This window comes from Rousettus aegyptiacus, unplaced genomic scaffold (genome assembly GCF_014176215.1).
Source record: "Rousettus aegyptiacus isolate mRouAeg1 unplaced genomic scaffold, mRouAeg1.p scaffold_m13_p_8, whole genome shotgun sequence".
Lineage (NCBI taxonomy): Eukaryota > Metazoa > Chordata > Mammalia > Chiroptera > Pteropodidae > Rousettus > Rousettus aegyptiacus.
Genome location: NW_023416311.1, coordinates 16063654 through 16079572, shown reverse-complemented (window position 1 = coordinate 16079572; position 15919 = coordinate 16063654). Strand labels below are relative to the sequence as shown.

Below are 15919 nucleotides of genomic sequence, written 5' to 3'. Positions count from 1 at the left end.
GTGGGAGGCGCCCACCCCCATCAGCTGGGGTGGGCCACCAGCTATATGGTAGGAGGCAGGGATCAGGGGCTTACTATGTGTGTAGCCCATACATGTGCATCTTCTTCGGATGAGGCTTAGCTTGTTTTATGACTCGCCAGGCAAGGTCCTGCTATGTGCAGAGTCTGCCATCCGCAGTCCCACCTGATGTGGGAGGCCCTGGTGAGTATGTGCAGTCCTTTGAGAATTCCTACTGTGTGCACAGGACTGAACCTAAGCCCCACATAATTTAAGGTCCTACTAAGTGTGATTTCATTGAATGAGGTTCTACTTTGCGCGCCAACCCAAGTGTACAGCTCTATGTAATATGCAGCTCTTTTGTCTGTGTGATCCATTGGGAGGGAGGCCCTACTGGGTAGTACCAACCAAGTGAAGCCTTCTGTGTTCAGGGAGTGAAAAAAGGTATCCTCTGAGGAGGCCCATGAGGGCACCTCATCCTCCAGCAGGTCTGTGCCTGCCTCGAGTGAGCCATACCATGCTGTGCCATGAGCTACCCCAGTTGCGGTGTGGTTGGGTGGATCCCACAGGACCCTCGTTCTTCATTGTCCAATGCTGTGAGTGGGGTGAGGAGGGCACTGGGAGGGGTTGCCTCACTCACTCGGAGACTGTTGTATTACTGGCCACCTCCCTTCCTGCCAGCAGGACCCCCTGTTCCTGCTGTTCTGTCAGCACTTCACCCCACTCACCGCAGGGCCTGGAGTGCCCCCAGCAGCCAAGAGGTTGGCCCTTGTCCATTACACACACGTGTAAGGACCTGGAGTGTTCCTAACATACAGTGAGTGCTTGGTTAATGACAACAGTGGTGCTTCCAGGCTAGGTCAGGAAACTTCCTGGAGAAAGGTCTTGGTGTGGACTTGAGGGATGAGTAGGAGTGTTCCCAGGGCAGGAAGGTAAACGGGCATTGCAGGCATAGGCTCATCGAGACCAGACACCAGCCAGGTGTGCTCCAGTGACTGTAGCAGGCCGAGTCTGGCTACCCCTCCCTACACTGTAGCCACCCAGGTTGGTCCTCCATCTATACCTGGCCTAGGGCTACGATGCTTCAGGGACATCATGGTGGCCTTCAGGGGTTGGGGCTCCTGTGGCCACTGCCTCATTTCTGGTCACATGGGTGTGCCGTGTTCAGCCAGCTCTGCATGCAGTGTTTTCAACTTCTCTGCAAATTGGCTGGCATAATGGCCCAGCTGGGTTCTCAGCTTAAAGAATTTTAGTCCATTAAACGCAAATAGTATGTTTTTTGAAATGTTTGTGCCAGGGCTGCCCTGACTGTTGGTGTTGAGTGTGCCACCACACAGAGCTCTAATTAGCCCTGAGGGGAGCTGGTGTCACCATCAGAAGGAATCCCTACCTTGTCTCGGGCCCGGGGTTCCGGGACTGAGCGTGGTCTTGGCCTGTGGGAAGACATGGCACTTGCCCCTGCCCACCTGTGCTGGCGGCTCTTCTGGAAGGTCCGAGGGCCTCGCTGTGTGCTACAGGGTCAGGGGCTTGGGCGTGAGGCCTGTACCTGCAGAGGTGGTGGACGGCTTTGGGCAGCACAGGGAGCTCAAACAATAGATGTTTATTTCCTGCCAGTCCTGGGAGTTGGAAGTCTGATAGCGGGTGGTCCTTCCTGGGGCCTCCCTTTAGGATGTAACTGCCGTCTCCTCTCTGTGGTCTCACATTGGTTGGTGATCATGTCTGTGTCCCAATCTTCTGTTTTTGTAAAGGATACCAGTCGGCATTGGATTAGGACCCACCCACGTGGCCCCATTTTACCTTAATCATCTCTTTAAAGGCCTTTCTCCAAATACAGTCAAATTCTGAGGTCCTAGGGGTTAGGACTCCAATGTATGAATTTGGAGGGGGCACAACTCGGTCTACAGTGGGGGTTGGGGGGAAAGGGATAGGAGTGACTTAGAGGCAATGGCCCATTGGGAGTGGCTAAGCAGGGAAGGTGACCATGGCCTGGACAGAAGGGTGCGGGGGGCCAGTGTCCCCTGGGCCTGGCAGCAGGGACCCTTTGCACGTTGGCTCCAGGATTTCTCAAGTTGAGCGTGTGCTGCCCGCCAGGGCCCGAGGCCAGAAGGTGACCCTGAGCTGCAGAGATCTATTCATCCTCCATGCAGAGGGCCCTTGACCCTGAACTTTGGGCAAGCTCTCCAAGGACACCAGCAGTGGCATTGTGTAAATGCCAAGTCCGGGTGCTGGTCTTGGGTGGTGGGCATCAGGTCCTAGAGGGCAGTGGCTGCAGAAGGCGTGAGGCAACGATAGTGCCGGGACAGTGGGCCCAAGTTCAGCTCCTTTCACTTTGAAGTTGACATTCTGAGGGTCTGGACTGTTCTTTTTAAATGTCACTGCTATTAATAACATGGCTGGTAGAGGGATGGCTGAGGCTGGATGCCTGGTGTCCCAGCCTCCGCAGCCGGAGGGCCTTTGGGGTTCAGAGGGGGGTGGGGTGGTGAGTGGGGTTGGCGGGGGGCAGCTTCCATTGAGGATCAGGCAGGCTGCCTGGGCCTTCACAGGGGAAACAGCATGGGTGGGGCAGATGGGGGCTGGGAAGAGGTGCCCAGGGGAGGCAGGGGGCCCCACTGGGCCTTGAACTTAATGCGTGACCGGGAGTTTTTTCTCCCTGGGCCTCTGTGTCCGTTTATAAAACAGGCCACCAGAATCCACGGCCTCCAGTGCCACTCCTGACTCCCGCTGTCTCCCACCCACCTCCCAGCCTGGGGCCACAGAGCACAGGTCCTGTCTGTGGGTGGGGGCTGGACTCTGGGGTCCCTGACCCCAGCAGCCACTCCCTCCTAAATCTCAGCCGAAAGCCCCGTAGTTCTTCCTCCCATGGCCTCTCCCACCACAAGCCTCCCCACCCCAGGTTCCCGTTGGGGGTGGTTTTGCACTGGTCATCTCCCGCTCGCTGCCCTGCTGAGTTCCCCACCAGCCCACACGCATGCCAGCACTCCCATTGTGCGATCCCAGGCTGGCCGGGTTCTCTAGTCAGCGGTGCCCAGCTGACATTCTTCTTGCTCTGTGGCCAACTGAGCCTGTGCCCCACTCAGGTGGGAGGTTTTTCCTACTGTGGGAGAGTCGCTGCCTTGGTGGGGCTCTTGGGGGTCGAGAGTGCCTGGGGGCAGCCTGGCCTGGCATCCGGCGGCACCAGTGTCCAGTATCTAACTGGGCGTTTTTCCTTCAGCAGCCAACCAGGGCCCGAGGTTGCTCTAGAGGATGGGGGCCACCTTAATTCCCAGCAATGGAACTTATCTGGAAGGTTCTAGATGCCGTCCACAGGGGTGGGGCCTCTGCCCAGCCTTGGGCTCTGTTTGAGCATCCTGCGGGGGGGGGGGGCAGCCATGTCCCGTGGGGCCTGTTGTGACAATGGTGCCCTGTTAATGGTGGCAAGCAGATGATCAAGTGGGCCCAGGCTGTGGAGGGCACTTGACCCCCTAGGCTGGTTCAGCTTTCCTCTGGCACATTGTTTCCCAAACCTGCCTGGGATGTAAAACATCATGCCCTAGGCTCCCAGCCAGCTGTCCCCACCACTAGCAGAGGGGACTGTATTTTTATCCAACACCCTGGGGATTTTTGAGCACACCAGAATGTTCAGAAAGTGCCCAAGGGCCAGTGGGGAGGGTGTCTGGTCCTGTCTGTGGGTGGGGACTGGACTCTGGCGTCCCTGACCCCAGCCTTGAGGCTCTTGAGGCCCCTGACCCCCGTTATCCTACCCCAGAAGGAGACCCTAGCTGGCCCAGCCCTTGGGGTGGGGGTTGAGCAGTGTGCGCATGTGCCGTGGGGGAGCTTGTCCTTTGTAATAAACACCTGGTTGCCAGGCAGCGCTTTGGGGAAAGGCCTGGTTTGCAGGGGCAATGGCCAGTGTGGGGTGAAGGCCGTGTGCCTCCGTGTTGGGGTGCTTGTGCGGACGTGCATGTCTCTGCAAGGTGCATGTCCCTGTGCGTGTCACCACAGTTCCTGTACATCCTAGCTGTGAGCTAGGTTTTAACACACAGGATGAGACCACGAGCGTTACAGTAAAGTTAAGAGAGAAGGACTCAGGCCGCGTTGGGTTCCCACTTTGGGGGCAGAGCAAGGGAGGCCAGGGCTTACCCATGGGGCTCTCAGCCCTGGGATGAGGAGGACACGTCCCCAGGCCTGTAGATGTCCTGCCCTTGCCTCTGCAGCACCCGGCCAGGCTCATGGCCAGGTGGCTCACCACCACCTCTACCCCCAGTTTTCTTGCAGGAAGCAATCTCCTTCAGCTAGCTTCTTGCGGACCCTGGGCCCCCTGTCTGGGGGCTGCCTGCCTGCCGTGGGGGCAGGGCCAGCAGCGGGGCACTCCAAGCCATGTTCCCATAGAAGGAGCATCCAGTCCCCCGGGGTCGCTAAATCAGGCCTCAGGCAGCTGTGCAGTGGCGCTGAGGCAGTTATTTCTGGCCCAGAGAATTCCTGCCTAGAGCAGGCCCTTTAGGCCTGTCCCCATGGACGGGTGGTCATCTTCCCCTGGGGCCCCTCTTGGCTCTGTGCCCCCTGCCCATGCTTTCTCCTTCCAGAGTCTGGGCGGGGATGTGCAGAACCCCCTAAGAGGGTCAAAGATGGGCAGGGTTGTGGCTGGGAAGGAGGCCTTCACCTGGCAAGGCCAGTTCCTCCCGAGCTCTCCTTTCCTAGGCCCTGTCCGAGTGGTTCTGAGCCCTCAGCCGCTCCCCGTGGGAACCGCGCCAGAGATTCGTCAGGGGAGCCTGGAAATACGGGAGAGAAACAGGGCTGGGGGCTGGCTGGCTCCACTCTCAGGCCGGAACATCCCCTGGGAGAGAAGCAAGCCAAGGCACTTGGCGCACGCCACCACCAAGTGGCTAGTGAGGTCTTCATGAGGCCGTGGGCTGCACAGCCAGACTGCAGGCGTGGTGACTGGAGGTAGAGACAGGGCACTTTTCCACTCAATTATGCCTTGAGTAAAATCCAGAATCAAGGTCTTTATTAAGAGCTAAGCTGAGACGTTAGCACTCTTCCTAATTAGCACGGTCTTTAAAATGTGCAGTTAGAGGGAGCTGTGGGCATGTGCTCGGCTCCACAGTGTCTGTGTGAGCAAGTGTTTTGTTTAGTCCTGGGGGTGGGGACCTTCCTGAGTAAAGCCAACCTCTACCTCCTCTTCTCAAGGACAGTGCATTGAAGGTGCACACCTGAATATATGTGAGTGTGTGTGTGTGTGAGGTAGTGTAAAAGATTGTGTGGTGTATATGGGCGTGTGCACACGCACAGTTCTCAGATGCGTGTGCGGGGCGTGCGAGGCATGCCGGAACAGGCAGAACGCTGGGCTCTGTAGCGCCCAGTCACATGCTGTGCCCCTGCTACCACCGGCCCTACCTGGCTGGAGTCAAGGGGGCTGCCCGCCTTGTCCCCTCCCTCCCATGGCAGATGGGCAAGGACACTACTGCCAGGGTGAGAACAATGCACTGCCCAGATTAGCTCAGTAATTACAGAGGCGGGGAGGGGGCATCCGTGTCATGAGCTGCTCAGAACGCTGTGGCAATTTCCACCCGATATCTAGGCGCTGAGCTCTGTCTGGGCAGGAGGCAAGCTTCAGTTGCCGGAGCAGCCCCTGGCTGTGTGGGAGCTGGAGGCCCAGGTCCTGGCCTCCCGGGGATCTGACAGTGCTTCTCTGTCCTGTGGGCCTGGGGAAGGGGTTCAGTATAGGCCCAGGTCAGAGCTGGTTTGCCAGGGCGCCTGTGGGCACCAGGAGAAGTTCTCAAAACAGACATTTGAGTCCAGGAGGAGAAAGGATGTTCTGGCAGTGGAGTCACCCACTGGTAGGGTGAGGAGCTGGGTGGCTCCTGTGGGAGGTAGGCTCCCAGCCCCTCAACTTCCAAGAGGAGGTACGCTCCCAGGGGCATCCCAGCCTCCCTGAATTCTCCCCCCCACCACCACGTGACCCCAAGCCACCAGGGAGAACAAACAGCTCCATGTTTGGCCAGCTGGCTCCCCACCCCGGCCAGCCCAGTGGACTGAGTGTGAGTCACGCAAGGAACAGTAGGGAAGGGCTGAGGGGGGAGAAGGGCTCCCTGCCACAGGGGTCCAGCCAAAAGGAAAGCTCCGAGAAAGTTGGAGCTCAGAGCAGAGGGAACAGTCTAGGAGAGGCCAGTGGGATGCAGACTGGCCAGAGGGTCAGGAGAGCCTGCAGTTCGGGGGACGCCCAGCTCAGTACTCATGGCTGCTCCTGACCCAGACCCCACCCAGCTGCCCCCACCCTATGCAGGCCGTGGCCCCGTGATAGAGCAGGGAGGGGAGTAGGGCACCGCTGCACGGTGCAGTGTCAGGGCCTGGGAACAGGCGGGCAGGCCTGTGGTTCTGAGGGGCATGAGTGGCTCGCTGCTGGCTGGCAGTCATCTATCCCCACAGGTACGGATGAAGGGGCAACTTGGAGATCTCCTTGGAGACCAGAGACTTCCCAGTGCACAGAACCTGTGTGTTTTGGGGGCTCCTAGTGACTCCAGACAGGGCTATTTAATTTCTAACTTCAAAATAACCAGACTTGCAACCCCACCAGCTGACACCTGCCCTCCTCTAGTCTCCGTACCACCCCTCTCTGGCCCCCCTCTTTCACAAACACTAAAGTAACCCTTCGGGTACCACTGCCACCCCCAATTAAAGCCCTGTGGTGCTGGCTTCCCGCAGTGTGGGTGGGCTGGGAGGCTGAGCCTTGGGGATCCCCCACTGGCGAGCTTCCTCAATGAGGAGTAATGGTGGGCGGGCTGGGGGATCCCCTTCTCAGAGCCCCTCCTCCACCCCCAGAGGCCTCTGAGGGCTGCAGCAGGTCCTCCTCCCCAAGTCAGCAGCTTGTTGCCATGGCAACAGCCTCAGGAAGGAAAGAAACTTCCTTCAATAGTGGCCACCTCCCCCACCCCTCAGAGGCCCTTTTGGGAGACTTGGCTGAGTGCCCATCTGGGTATCAGGGTTGGAGACGTGCTCAGGCCCTGCTTTGGGAGTTCCTTGGGCACTGTGCTCCCACAAGCTATTGGATGGGATTTCTTTCACCTCCCCCATAAGGCCGGGGCTCCCTTGGACCATGGTAAGTCTTAAGTGGCAGAGTGGGCTCAGGATTCCAGATGGCTGGCTTTGTCCTGAGCTCTCAGGGGCCTGATGCCTGCTTACCCCTCACCCCCGGCCTCTGGGTCAGGGCCCCTCCATGTTAGGGGGAGTTGATGTGCCCACCTGGAGACAGGCTCCCTCCCACATTCCTGCAGGCAGCGCCTGCCCCTGTCACCCCCAGAGGAGGCAGTAGGGCTGCAGTTGAGCGGTGTAGCTGAAGAGATGTCTGTGTCTGCTTGGGTGGCTGCTTCCAGCCCCAGGGTGTCCCAGTGGACCTGGCACAGCTGTAGTGGAGCCTCTTCTGCCACCCGGGACCCCCTTGTTTCATCCCACCGCAGTCACCTCCTGTGTCCAGTCTTCTGAGAGGAGGTGGCTGAGGCAGCAGTTCAGTCCGACCTGACGGGAATCCTGAAGCAAGGGTCAGGGCATCTGAGCCACATGGGGGCGTGTGTGCACATTCGTGGTCGCATGTGCCAGGTGACGCCATGCCTGTTCTCTCCCACTATCCAGAGGCCCCCAAATCTACAGATGAACATCCTGCCCCTGGCTAGGCCCTGTCAATGCAGTTAAAGCCTTGCTTAATTAATTACCTCACTAATTAACCAAGAGTGCTTATGGAATAATTGGCCCCAGCCACCAGGGAAGGCCTGTCTAACCTGGAGGGCTGTGTTAGTGCTTAAGGTGAGGCTAGGTCCCCCAGTTTGGGGCAGAAGTGGTAAGGCTTCAGGGGGCTCTTCCTGGACCTATTGGTGGCAAGGTGGAGCTTGGCAGTGGGAATGGGCAGCAGCCCACCCTACAGGGTATAGGTAGGGTCCACACCCTCTGCTCGAAGGGGAGCCTTTCAGAGCTTCAGGGATGAGAACCCCCCAGGCTGCCACACAGATGGGGTCCCTGAGACCAGGAGCAGATCCCCGCCTGAGGCTCCAGCCACAGCTGACCCTCCAAAGGCTTTCGGCATCATTTATAGAGAAAGAAGTGAGACCTACGAGGCCCCGGAGTGCAGGCTGGAGCCCCGGACCTGCTGGGACCAGGGGGCACGTTGGGGGGCCAGGCCTGTCTGGTGTCGGGGAGGATGCCAAGTGGCATGGCCTCAGCACCTTGCCTAAAGCTGCAGATTTGCCTTCGAAGGTACGGAGGGCCTGGCTCAGCCCTGCCTGGTGGGAATGAGCTGCGGCCCCAGCTGCTCATCACACTCCTGCGCCCGTCACCTTGGCTGGAGGCTGTTGAGCTCTGGGACATGTTACTAGATACCCTGGGCCCTGGGCCCTGGTCCCACCCTCTCCGGGCATCTGGACCCCACAGGTCAGAGGCAGATTTCAGACGGTATCACCCAAGGCTGCTTGAGAGAGGCTACCAGATCATGTTGGGGAGCATATTACTACCACCTGAATTGGGGGGTAGCTGTGCCCCACAGGGAGGCCACATGGCAGGGGAGCCAGGGCAAGGCCCCACCATGCCACCCAGTGGCTGGGTCTCTGAGTCTCCATCCTAACCGTGCTTTGAGTGATAGTGGTGGCAGGCTTGGGGCTCCAGCAAGACAGAGTTATTGAAAATTCCCAAATAATCATAGCGATTATAGAAGCAATATTCACATACCATGCAATTATCTGTTTTGAAGTGAACACCTCAGTGTCATTTAGTACAGCCACAATGTTGTCCAATCTCCACCCCCATCTAGCTCCAGAACATTTCCATCACTCCAAAGAGAACCCTATCCCACAACCCCAGGCAACCACTATCCCTGTCTCTTGGGATTTGCCTATCTGGACATTTTGTTACGGAATCATTCAATGCTTGGGAATCATACCATGCTTGTCCTTTTTTGTCTAGTTTATTTCACTGATCACGTTTTCAAGGTTTTTTCACGTTACAGTGTGTGTCAGTGTTTCTGTTTTATGGCTGAACAATATTCTGTTGAATGGCTAGACTGTGTTTATTTATTCATTTGTGTGTTAATGAGCATGTGGGTTGTTTCTACCTTTTGGCTGCGGTGAATTGTGCTGCTGTGAGTACGTGTATACGTGCATCTGTCAGAGTATGCGTTTTCAGTTCCTTTGGGGGTGTGTACCCAGGTGTGGCATTGCTGGATCACGTGCAAACCCTAAGTTTAATGATTAGTTTCCAGACCGTGGTGATGCATCCTCCCCCTGGACTTGGACAAACCTCCAGGTGGGAGCTACACTCAGACAGTGTCTGTGGGTCCAGTCACCTGAGTTCTGTGTGGAACTGGCTATCCACAGAGGGCCCTGCTGCCCAGCTCTGCTGTCACACATCTTACCTGCCCTCTTGGGGTTCCCTGGAGATGCTCAGAAAAGCCTGCATGGGGTCCACGAGTGAGTGCATAGAAGCGGAAGGCAAGAGCTGTCACTGGGCCAGTCCTGGGTCTGAGGTGTGTGCTGCCTGCCCTCTTGCAGGGTGCCCGCAGGTGTGGGTCTGGTTGGGGAGAACCCCCTTGTTAGTGGTATACAATCTCAGCGCTCTGTTCAGATGCCTGGCCAAGGGAGGAGGCTGGTGTGAGCCTGTTGCCATGGCAACTTGGAAGCTGCAGGTCACCAGCTGGGGCGCAGAACAGAACACTATGGACACCTGCCGCCCCGCAAGCAAAGAGCTAAGTGTGTCAGCTCTGGGTGGGTAGGAAGCCCCTTTGAGCTGGGGGAGCCAAAGAAGGGATGTCCCCCATCCCACTTAGGCTGCCAGCCATTTAGACCACACGGCCAAGCTTCCTGACCCCTCACTTTTGTAACTGCACAAACAACGAAAGGCTACACTGTACAAAAACCCAGACTGACAGGGACCACTCACCTTCTCCTGCGCCCACTCTGCCCACTTCCCTGAGCCCTCATCCTGCCCCCTCCATGCAGGAGCCGTGGTTCTCTGCATGAGGGGGTCTTCCGGAACTTCCTTGCACCTTGTACACACACATGTCAGCATGTCCTAGAGAAGCATCCTTCTGCACTGCGGTGTTTTCTTAAATGGGGTCACCTGTTCTCACACAGCCGGCTTTTCTCACTCCGCCCTCCCAGGATGTGTTTCCGTGCTAATGACGAACAGCGCTCATGCCTCCTTTTTAGCTGCCACGTGGTGCCCTGTGGCCTCGCACACTGGGATTAGAGACGTTCTGACATTTTTAACCTTAAGAGATCGCAAATGGTGCTGCCGGGCTCACTGACCCAGACTTCAAGTGGTTGGTTCGCAGCACCCCAACAGGTCCCTGGAACTTCCCTGGTACTCAGTGGACATGTGGACCAAGGGGCCAGGAGGGTTGGGGGTTCAGGAAGGCTGTGCTGTTTTAGAGGTGGGCCACTTCTTGGGGTTTCCCCACCGAGTGCTACCCAGTGAGCCCCCGGGTCTGTGGCTAGGGTGGCCTCATGTGGGTTACCTTTTGGGGCCATAGAGCGGCCATTCTTTCTCCAAGTGGCCTGACCCGCTCACCTGCATGAAGTCAGCCCGTGTTTCCTCTCCAGTGGCTCCGAGTCGTCTATTTCTGCAGGATGGACTTTCTCCCCATGAATAAACATGATTTTCTCCTCGAGCAAATTGGAAAAGCAAGGTTGAGTGCCTGTTGAGAATGAAAGCGGGGGTGGGGGATGGCAGCAAGCATGGGCATGCAGACTGTGGGGGTGGGGGGAGGTGTGGCAGGCCCCATGTGCAGAGCAATCGGACAAGCTGACCCAGTGCCCCCTTCCCTGGGACAGGAAAGGGTTTGCCCACCAGGGGGTGTGGGATCGAGCAGGGATGCACTTGGCTTAGGGTGCAGGGGCCTCAGTTGCCAGCTGGTTTTTTTCCTGGGTGCAGGTGTGCAGGTGTGCATGTGTGCGGAGACCCTGGACCTGCTGGGTGTCCTTTTGAGCTCACCCTTGTACCGCCCTGCCTGTTGGGCCACTTGGCCTCACCACATGAGAAGACCCGAGACCAAAAGTCTGAAGGTTGGAGGCCAATCTGTGATTTCAGGCCCCCACACACTGGTTCCTCCCTGCATGTACCAGCCCTTGAGGCCCTTCTTGTCTGCAGTGGATTGAGATGGCCTAGAGCCACCTCTCTGGTTTGTGTGTCCTGGGCTTGGGGGCTCTGGCAGTGGGGTGAGGAAGGATGGGTACGGGCCTGCCGTGGGTACAGGACAGGTAGCAGGGAGTGGAGGAGGCTACAGAAGGCCCCCAGCAGGAGCCAGCACAGCTTGGCCAAGGTGTTCTGAGTGGCGGGCTCTGGGCCACCCCACCCTGGGTTTCCCCTCCTTACCATTGCATGCCCTGCCGCCCGCAGGGGCTCAGGGAGCTCTCATCAAGCTGTTGTGGATTTGGCCTAATGGAGCTTAGCTAGCTGAGCAGATTGCTCTGGGGTGGCGGGGGGCGGGGCAGCTGTAGGCAGCATAGGGTAGGCAAGGTGGGGGGGGGGCAGCAGTAGGCGGTATAGGGTAGGCAAGGTGGCGGGGGCAACAGTAGGTGGCATAGGGCTGGCTCAGGCAGCTAGTGCCTTCTCCCTGCTCCAGAGTGTCTGTATGATCTCATCACAGCCTGGCAAAGAGCTGGCCTGTGGGATTGGGGCCTCATACCCACACAGTCCTGTGTGGGGGCCTCTTTTACCATGAGGGGTTGAGCAGCAGCCATGCCTGGGGAACCCCATCCCATGGCCCTGGGGCCTGGAACTGCATCTCAGTGAGGAACGCCCAGCTCACCTGTCTATTATGCTGGTGAAAGTGTCTCTCCTGTCCTGACCTTCATCTTGCAGACAGCCAGCCTGTCACCCAGTGTACTCAACTTGGGGAAAATACCACATCCCCTCCCTCCGTGTGTCCAGGGCCAGTAGGGAGAGGCCAGGGCAGCATTTTTGAGGACGAGGAACAGGATGGGGAACTTGGAGCCTGCCGGGCACTTTATAGAAGGGAATCTGGGTGAATTCCTCAGCACTTCTCATCCCCAACTCACAACTAGGCAGTGTGAGAACCCACTGGCTCTATGTATCCTGAGCCAGCAGGTCTAGGCGGGCCAAGGGGAGCTGCCTGTGAACGAGGATTTGATTTGGAGGCCAGGACCACCCTCTGGCCACACTGTCCTGCAACGTGAAGGCCTCCCTGGGACCCCTGCCCTGTTCTAGGACCCCGGAGGCCACTGCCATTGGTGAGAGCTCTTATCATAGGTATTAAGGTCCCCCATTGGCACTGCTGCCAGTGAGGGGCTGACAGCTCCTAATGTGTACTGAGCAGCCATGAGCCCCTTCTCCTGACCTCCACAAACACTCCGAGCAGCCCCAGGCTTTGACCCCACTTCCAGGTCTTTTGCACCAGATGATAGGCCGTGGACCTTGTGGCACTCAACAGGGTAAGCCGTGTGACCCTGGGATTTCCTCGTGCCCATGCCCAGGGCCAAGGTGTTTGTGGGTCAGCGCCATCTTTAAAGTGGCCTTCGGCGTGTTTTTTTTTTTTAACCAGCTGAGTCTAGGAATGAGGAAAAGTGGTTGACAGAGTGTTTTTCCTTAAATCCTGGGTCAAGGTGAGCAGTGAGTAACAAGGTTGCTAAGTGAGTGCCCTTACCCAGTCCTGAGCATACCCAGCACAGGGCTGCTTCAGCACCATGGACAGTGGTCACAACCCATACTGCCTCTGGCCATCAATTTTCTCCAGGCCAAGGGAAGCCTGGCGTTGAGGGGTTAATTTGGGGTAAGTTGGAGCCATGATCTGAGAGGGAACATGTCCCCTGGAGAAAGTCACTCCAGGTCCCTCTCTGCCAAGCTGTATACCAGGGACTTGTTAGGCTGGGAGAGGTCCCCATAGTCCCCTTAATGTTGGTCAGAGAAAGGGAGAATCAGTAAGGTCCCTGGGGCCTGAGAGGCTAGGCCCAGGGTGGTCAAGGAACGTGAGTCAGGGGCTTCAGTGCCATTCTTGGGGTCTCCAGACTGGAGCAGAACCTCCCTGGCTTTGGGATTTCATGGGAAAGGCCATTTCACTGAACTGTGGACCCAGACCCATGGCCCCTCTGTGGCCAGGCCCCAGGCGGCTCTAGGGCCCTCTCTATGCAACCAGCATGGCTACCGCCTCCTGACTGCATGTCAGCCTGGCTTTCTTGGACCCACAGTAGAAATTGATTCTAATTTGTAAAACTTGGTTCAAAATCTAAAGGATTTTTAATTAAAGGCCAGAAAATCCATCTGTGTAATTAAGCCTCCAGAAGTCACTGGGCTTCGTGCAATGAGTGGCTGGTCGGCACTGGCTGTCCTCAGCTGCTCACCAAGGTGTGGCCAGGAGACAGCTGTGATATGCGTGTGTGTGAAGACGCAGTTGAGCCCTCTCCCTCCATAGACAGGACCTGTGCACCCTGGACTGGCAGCCCCCAGGGCAAGAAGGGCTCCATTGTACTTCTCTTGAGAGCCATGCATATGTGTGTGCACCTTCACCGAGACAAGGTCAAGGGTGCAGGACCCCAGGATCTTGTCTCTCCTAGGCACGTGTTTTGGGTGCTGGGTGGAGAGAGGAAGGGGCGTGTCATAAGGGTAGTAACTCCATGAGGGCAAATGCTCACAGGGATGGGTGGGGAACTTGCCAGGTGCTGGGGCCTTGCTGACTGGTTTGGTTATTCTGGCCACCCCGATGGTGTTCCCACATCTCAGGTAAGCCTGTGTTCATGGCCTCCCCAATGGGTCCTTAGTCACTAGCCATAGTTGGTTGTCCTGAGCCCCTAAGGTGTGCCTGAAGGGCAGGGAGCTAGGCTGGGGCTGGCAGGGTCAGGAAGAAGCCAAGGATAGATTGGATTCTGCTTGTCAAAGGTTTGGGAAGGTGTAGACTCGGGGACCCCAAGCCAGGCTGTCTTTTGGAGTTGTTGGGGTCCTAGATTGTGGTTCCTGCTGAGGAGTTGACCTCCACAGTCCCTGACCTGAGTAGCCTCTCATGGGTCCTGGCCCAGACCACCCCGGAACTCCAGAAATACCCACTCCACTATTGAGGACCGAGATCCTTGGCTTTGCCCAACAGCAGCCCCAGGGTCTAGGACAGGTCCCTGCAAGAATCCCTCAGATCAGGAGATGCCTGAATCCGTTCCTTCCATCTTTGCCTAGTGCCCAAGGACCAGCTCCCACGTGAGGGCTCAGGATCCTATGACTCCTTAGGCTCCTTACGCATGTCATCCAAGTCCCCAGTCTGTGGTGGAGCTGGACAGTGCCGGCCTCATGGGCTCTGCAAGCTTAGAGATGGAGCCATGCTGGTGTGCAGCGGGTATGACATGGGTAGTGCACCTTTCAGCCACAGCTCTCTCCTCTCCTTCCACCCCGCCCACAGAGACAGACACACAGCAGCAGGCAAGGCCTCGCAGTGCCCCAGTGCTGGCTGGCCCTGCAGGCCCTGACCATGGGGAGTCACCCTGTCAGTCCTCTCAGCCAGTTCCCCTTGGATGCCTGCGGGGGCTGGGAGGTCGGGCCCACAGCGCTGCCTTAGCAGGATGCTGATTTCTGTTTTTCCACAGCCAAATCACAGCAAAGGCACTTGTTACTGCTGAACCCATTAAGTATAATTATGGCACTCTTGGTGGGAATGTGTAATTACACTGGTGGCCCTGTGCCATGCAGCACGCTACACCATGGGCCAGGGGCTGCCAACATCAACTGTTGGCCCCCAGCACTCCCCGCCTTTGCCTGGAAAGCTCAAGGGAGAGGGGTCGAGGCATCAAGGCAGGCTGCGGGGGTCCTACAAAGAAGGGATGCACAGTGGTGGTTCCCAAGCTTCCCTGTCCTCCCCGCACTGGCTCCAACATGGGCTGGGGGCCCTCGCTCTCTCTAGCCCTAGCAGGGCGGCTGGCAGCCCCACAGAAAGCCCACTCGCCTCAGGATGGGAGTGGTTCTAAGTAGGGGGGGATTCTGACAAGATGACGTGTGGGGTACATTAAATTCCCCCAAACCCCCAGGGCCCTCTCAGCCACGCGGGGTATTCCTTTATCCGCATGGTTCAGGAGAAGCCTCAGACCCCGGCTAGGGACCACATACACACACACAGCTCAGCCTGCATCCAGGCAGCCGTAGGCCCCTGTCTGCCTTTACTGGACTGGTCTCTGGACCCTTCCCTCTTACCTGACACGGCTGGCCCACCACAGGGCTCCCAGATCTCTTCATGAATCAACAGGTATAGCACCCCTTCCTGAAGGCGGCTGGAGTGGGTCAGGGCCTGCATGAAGTTATGGCGCCACCTGGTGGTTACTCCTGGAACGGGTGGGAATTCTCACTAAGGTCCTTGGGTGGTTTCTTGTCCTCAGGGCCAGCAGCAACCTGGCAAGGTGGCTGAGGCACCCGTGCTGGATACACACAACACATGGGATGCGGTGCTCACTGCTGGCTCAGCAGTCTGAGGCCCCATGCTAGGCTGGACACCTTCCTGCCAGTGGGAAGATGCTTCTGGACTTACCTCTCACAGACAGGCAGCCTTCCCTCCCAGGACTGACTAGTTGGTGGGGGTTGGAGCAGGTAAGGGGTTTCCTCCCTCGCTTATTCATCCATGTCCTGTCCCCTTTCACCCAGGTGCACAGTAGGGCTTCAGATCTCCCGGCCCAGTCACCGGACTGATTTGAAGCTCACGTTCTCCTCTCCATTGCTAAAATTGGGGCTTCCTCTGTCTCCTAGAGTCACATGGGGGAGGTCAGTGCAGGGCCACAGGGTAAGGTTCTGGGGTTCCCCTCACAGTCTGTGGGCATCTGTGACACCTGTTGGAGTCCAGGCTGAGCAGTGCCCCAGAGATGCTCATCTGCATGTGCAGCTTTGGTTTAGGCACTGGAGTTGGGAGAAGCCTGTGCAGGGGTAATGGGCAGCCTCCAGCCTTCATCCAGGGTCTTGCTCTGTGCTTTAGATCCTCCTC

The 15919-nt window shown here is 57.6% G+C and overlaps 1 protein-coding gene across 3 annotated transcripts in view; it reads left to right on the top strand.

The window, feature by feature from the left end:
• Nucleotides 1–15919, top strand: part of CACNA1H (calcium voltage-gated channel subunit alpha1 H) — a 64031-nt gene that overhangs the window by 21231 nt on the left and 26881 nt on the right. The window contains exon 1 of one of the 3 annotated variants that reach the window (XM_016136655.2): nt 15368–15702. The exons of the other annotated variants lie outside the window; for them this stretch is intronic. Within the exon in view, the coding sequence (XP_015992141.2) occupies nt 15694–15702 (9 nt within the window). The 5' untranslated portion in view covers nt 15368–15693. Of the gene's footprint in view, nt 1–15367; nt 15703–15919 lie in introns of those variants that run through there. 3 annotated transcript variants of the gene reach the window in all.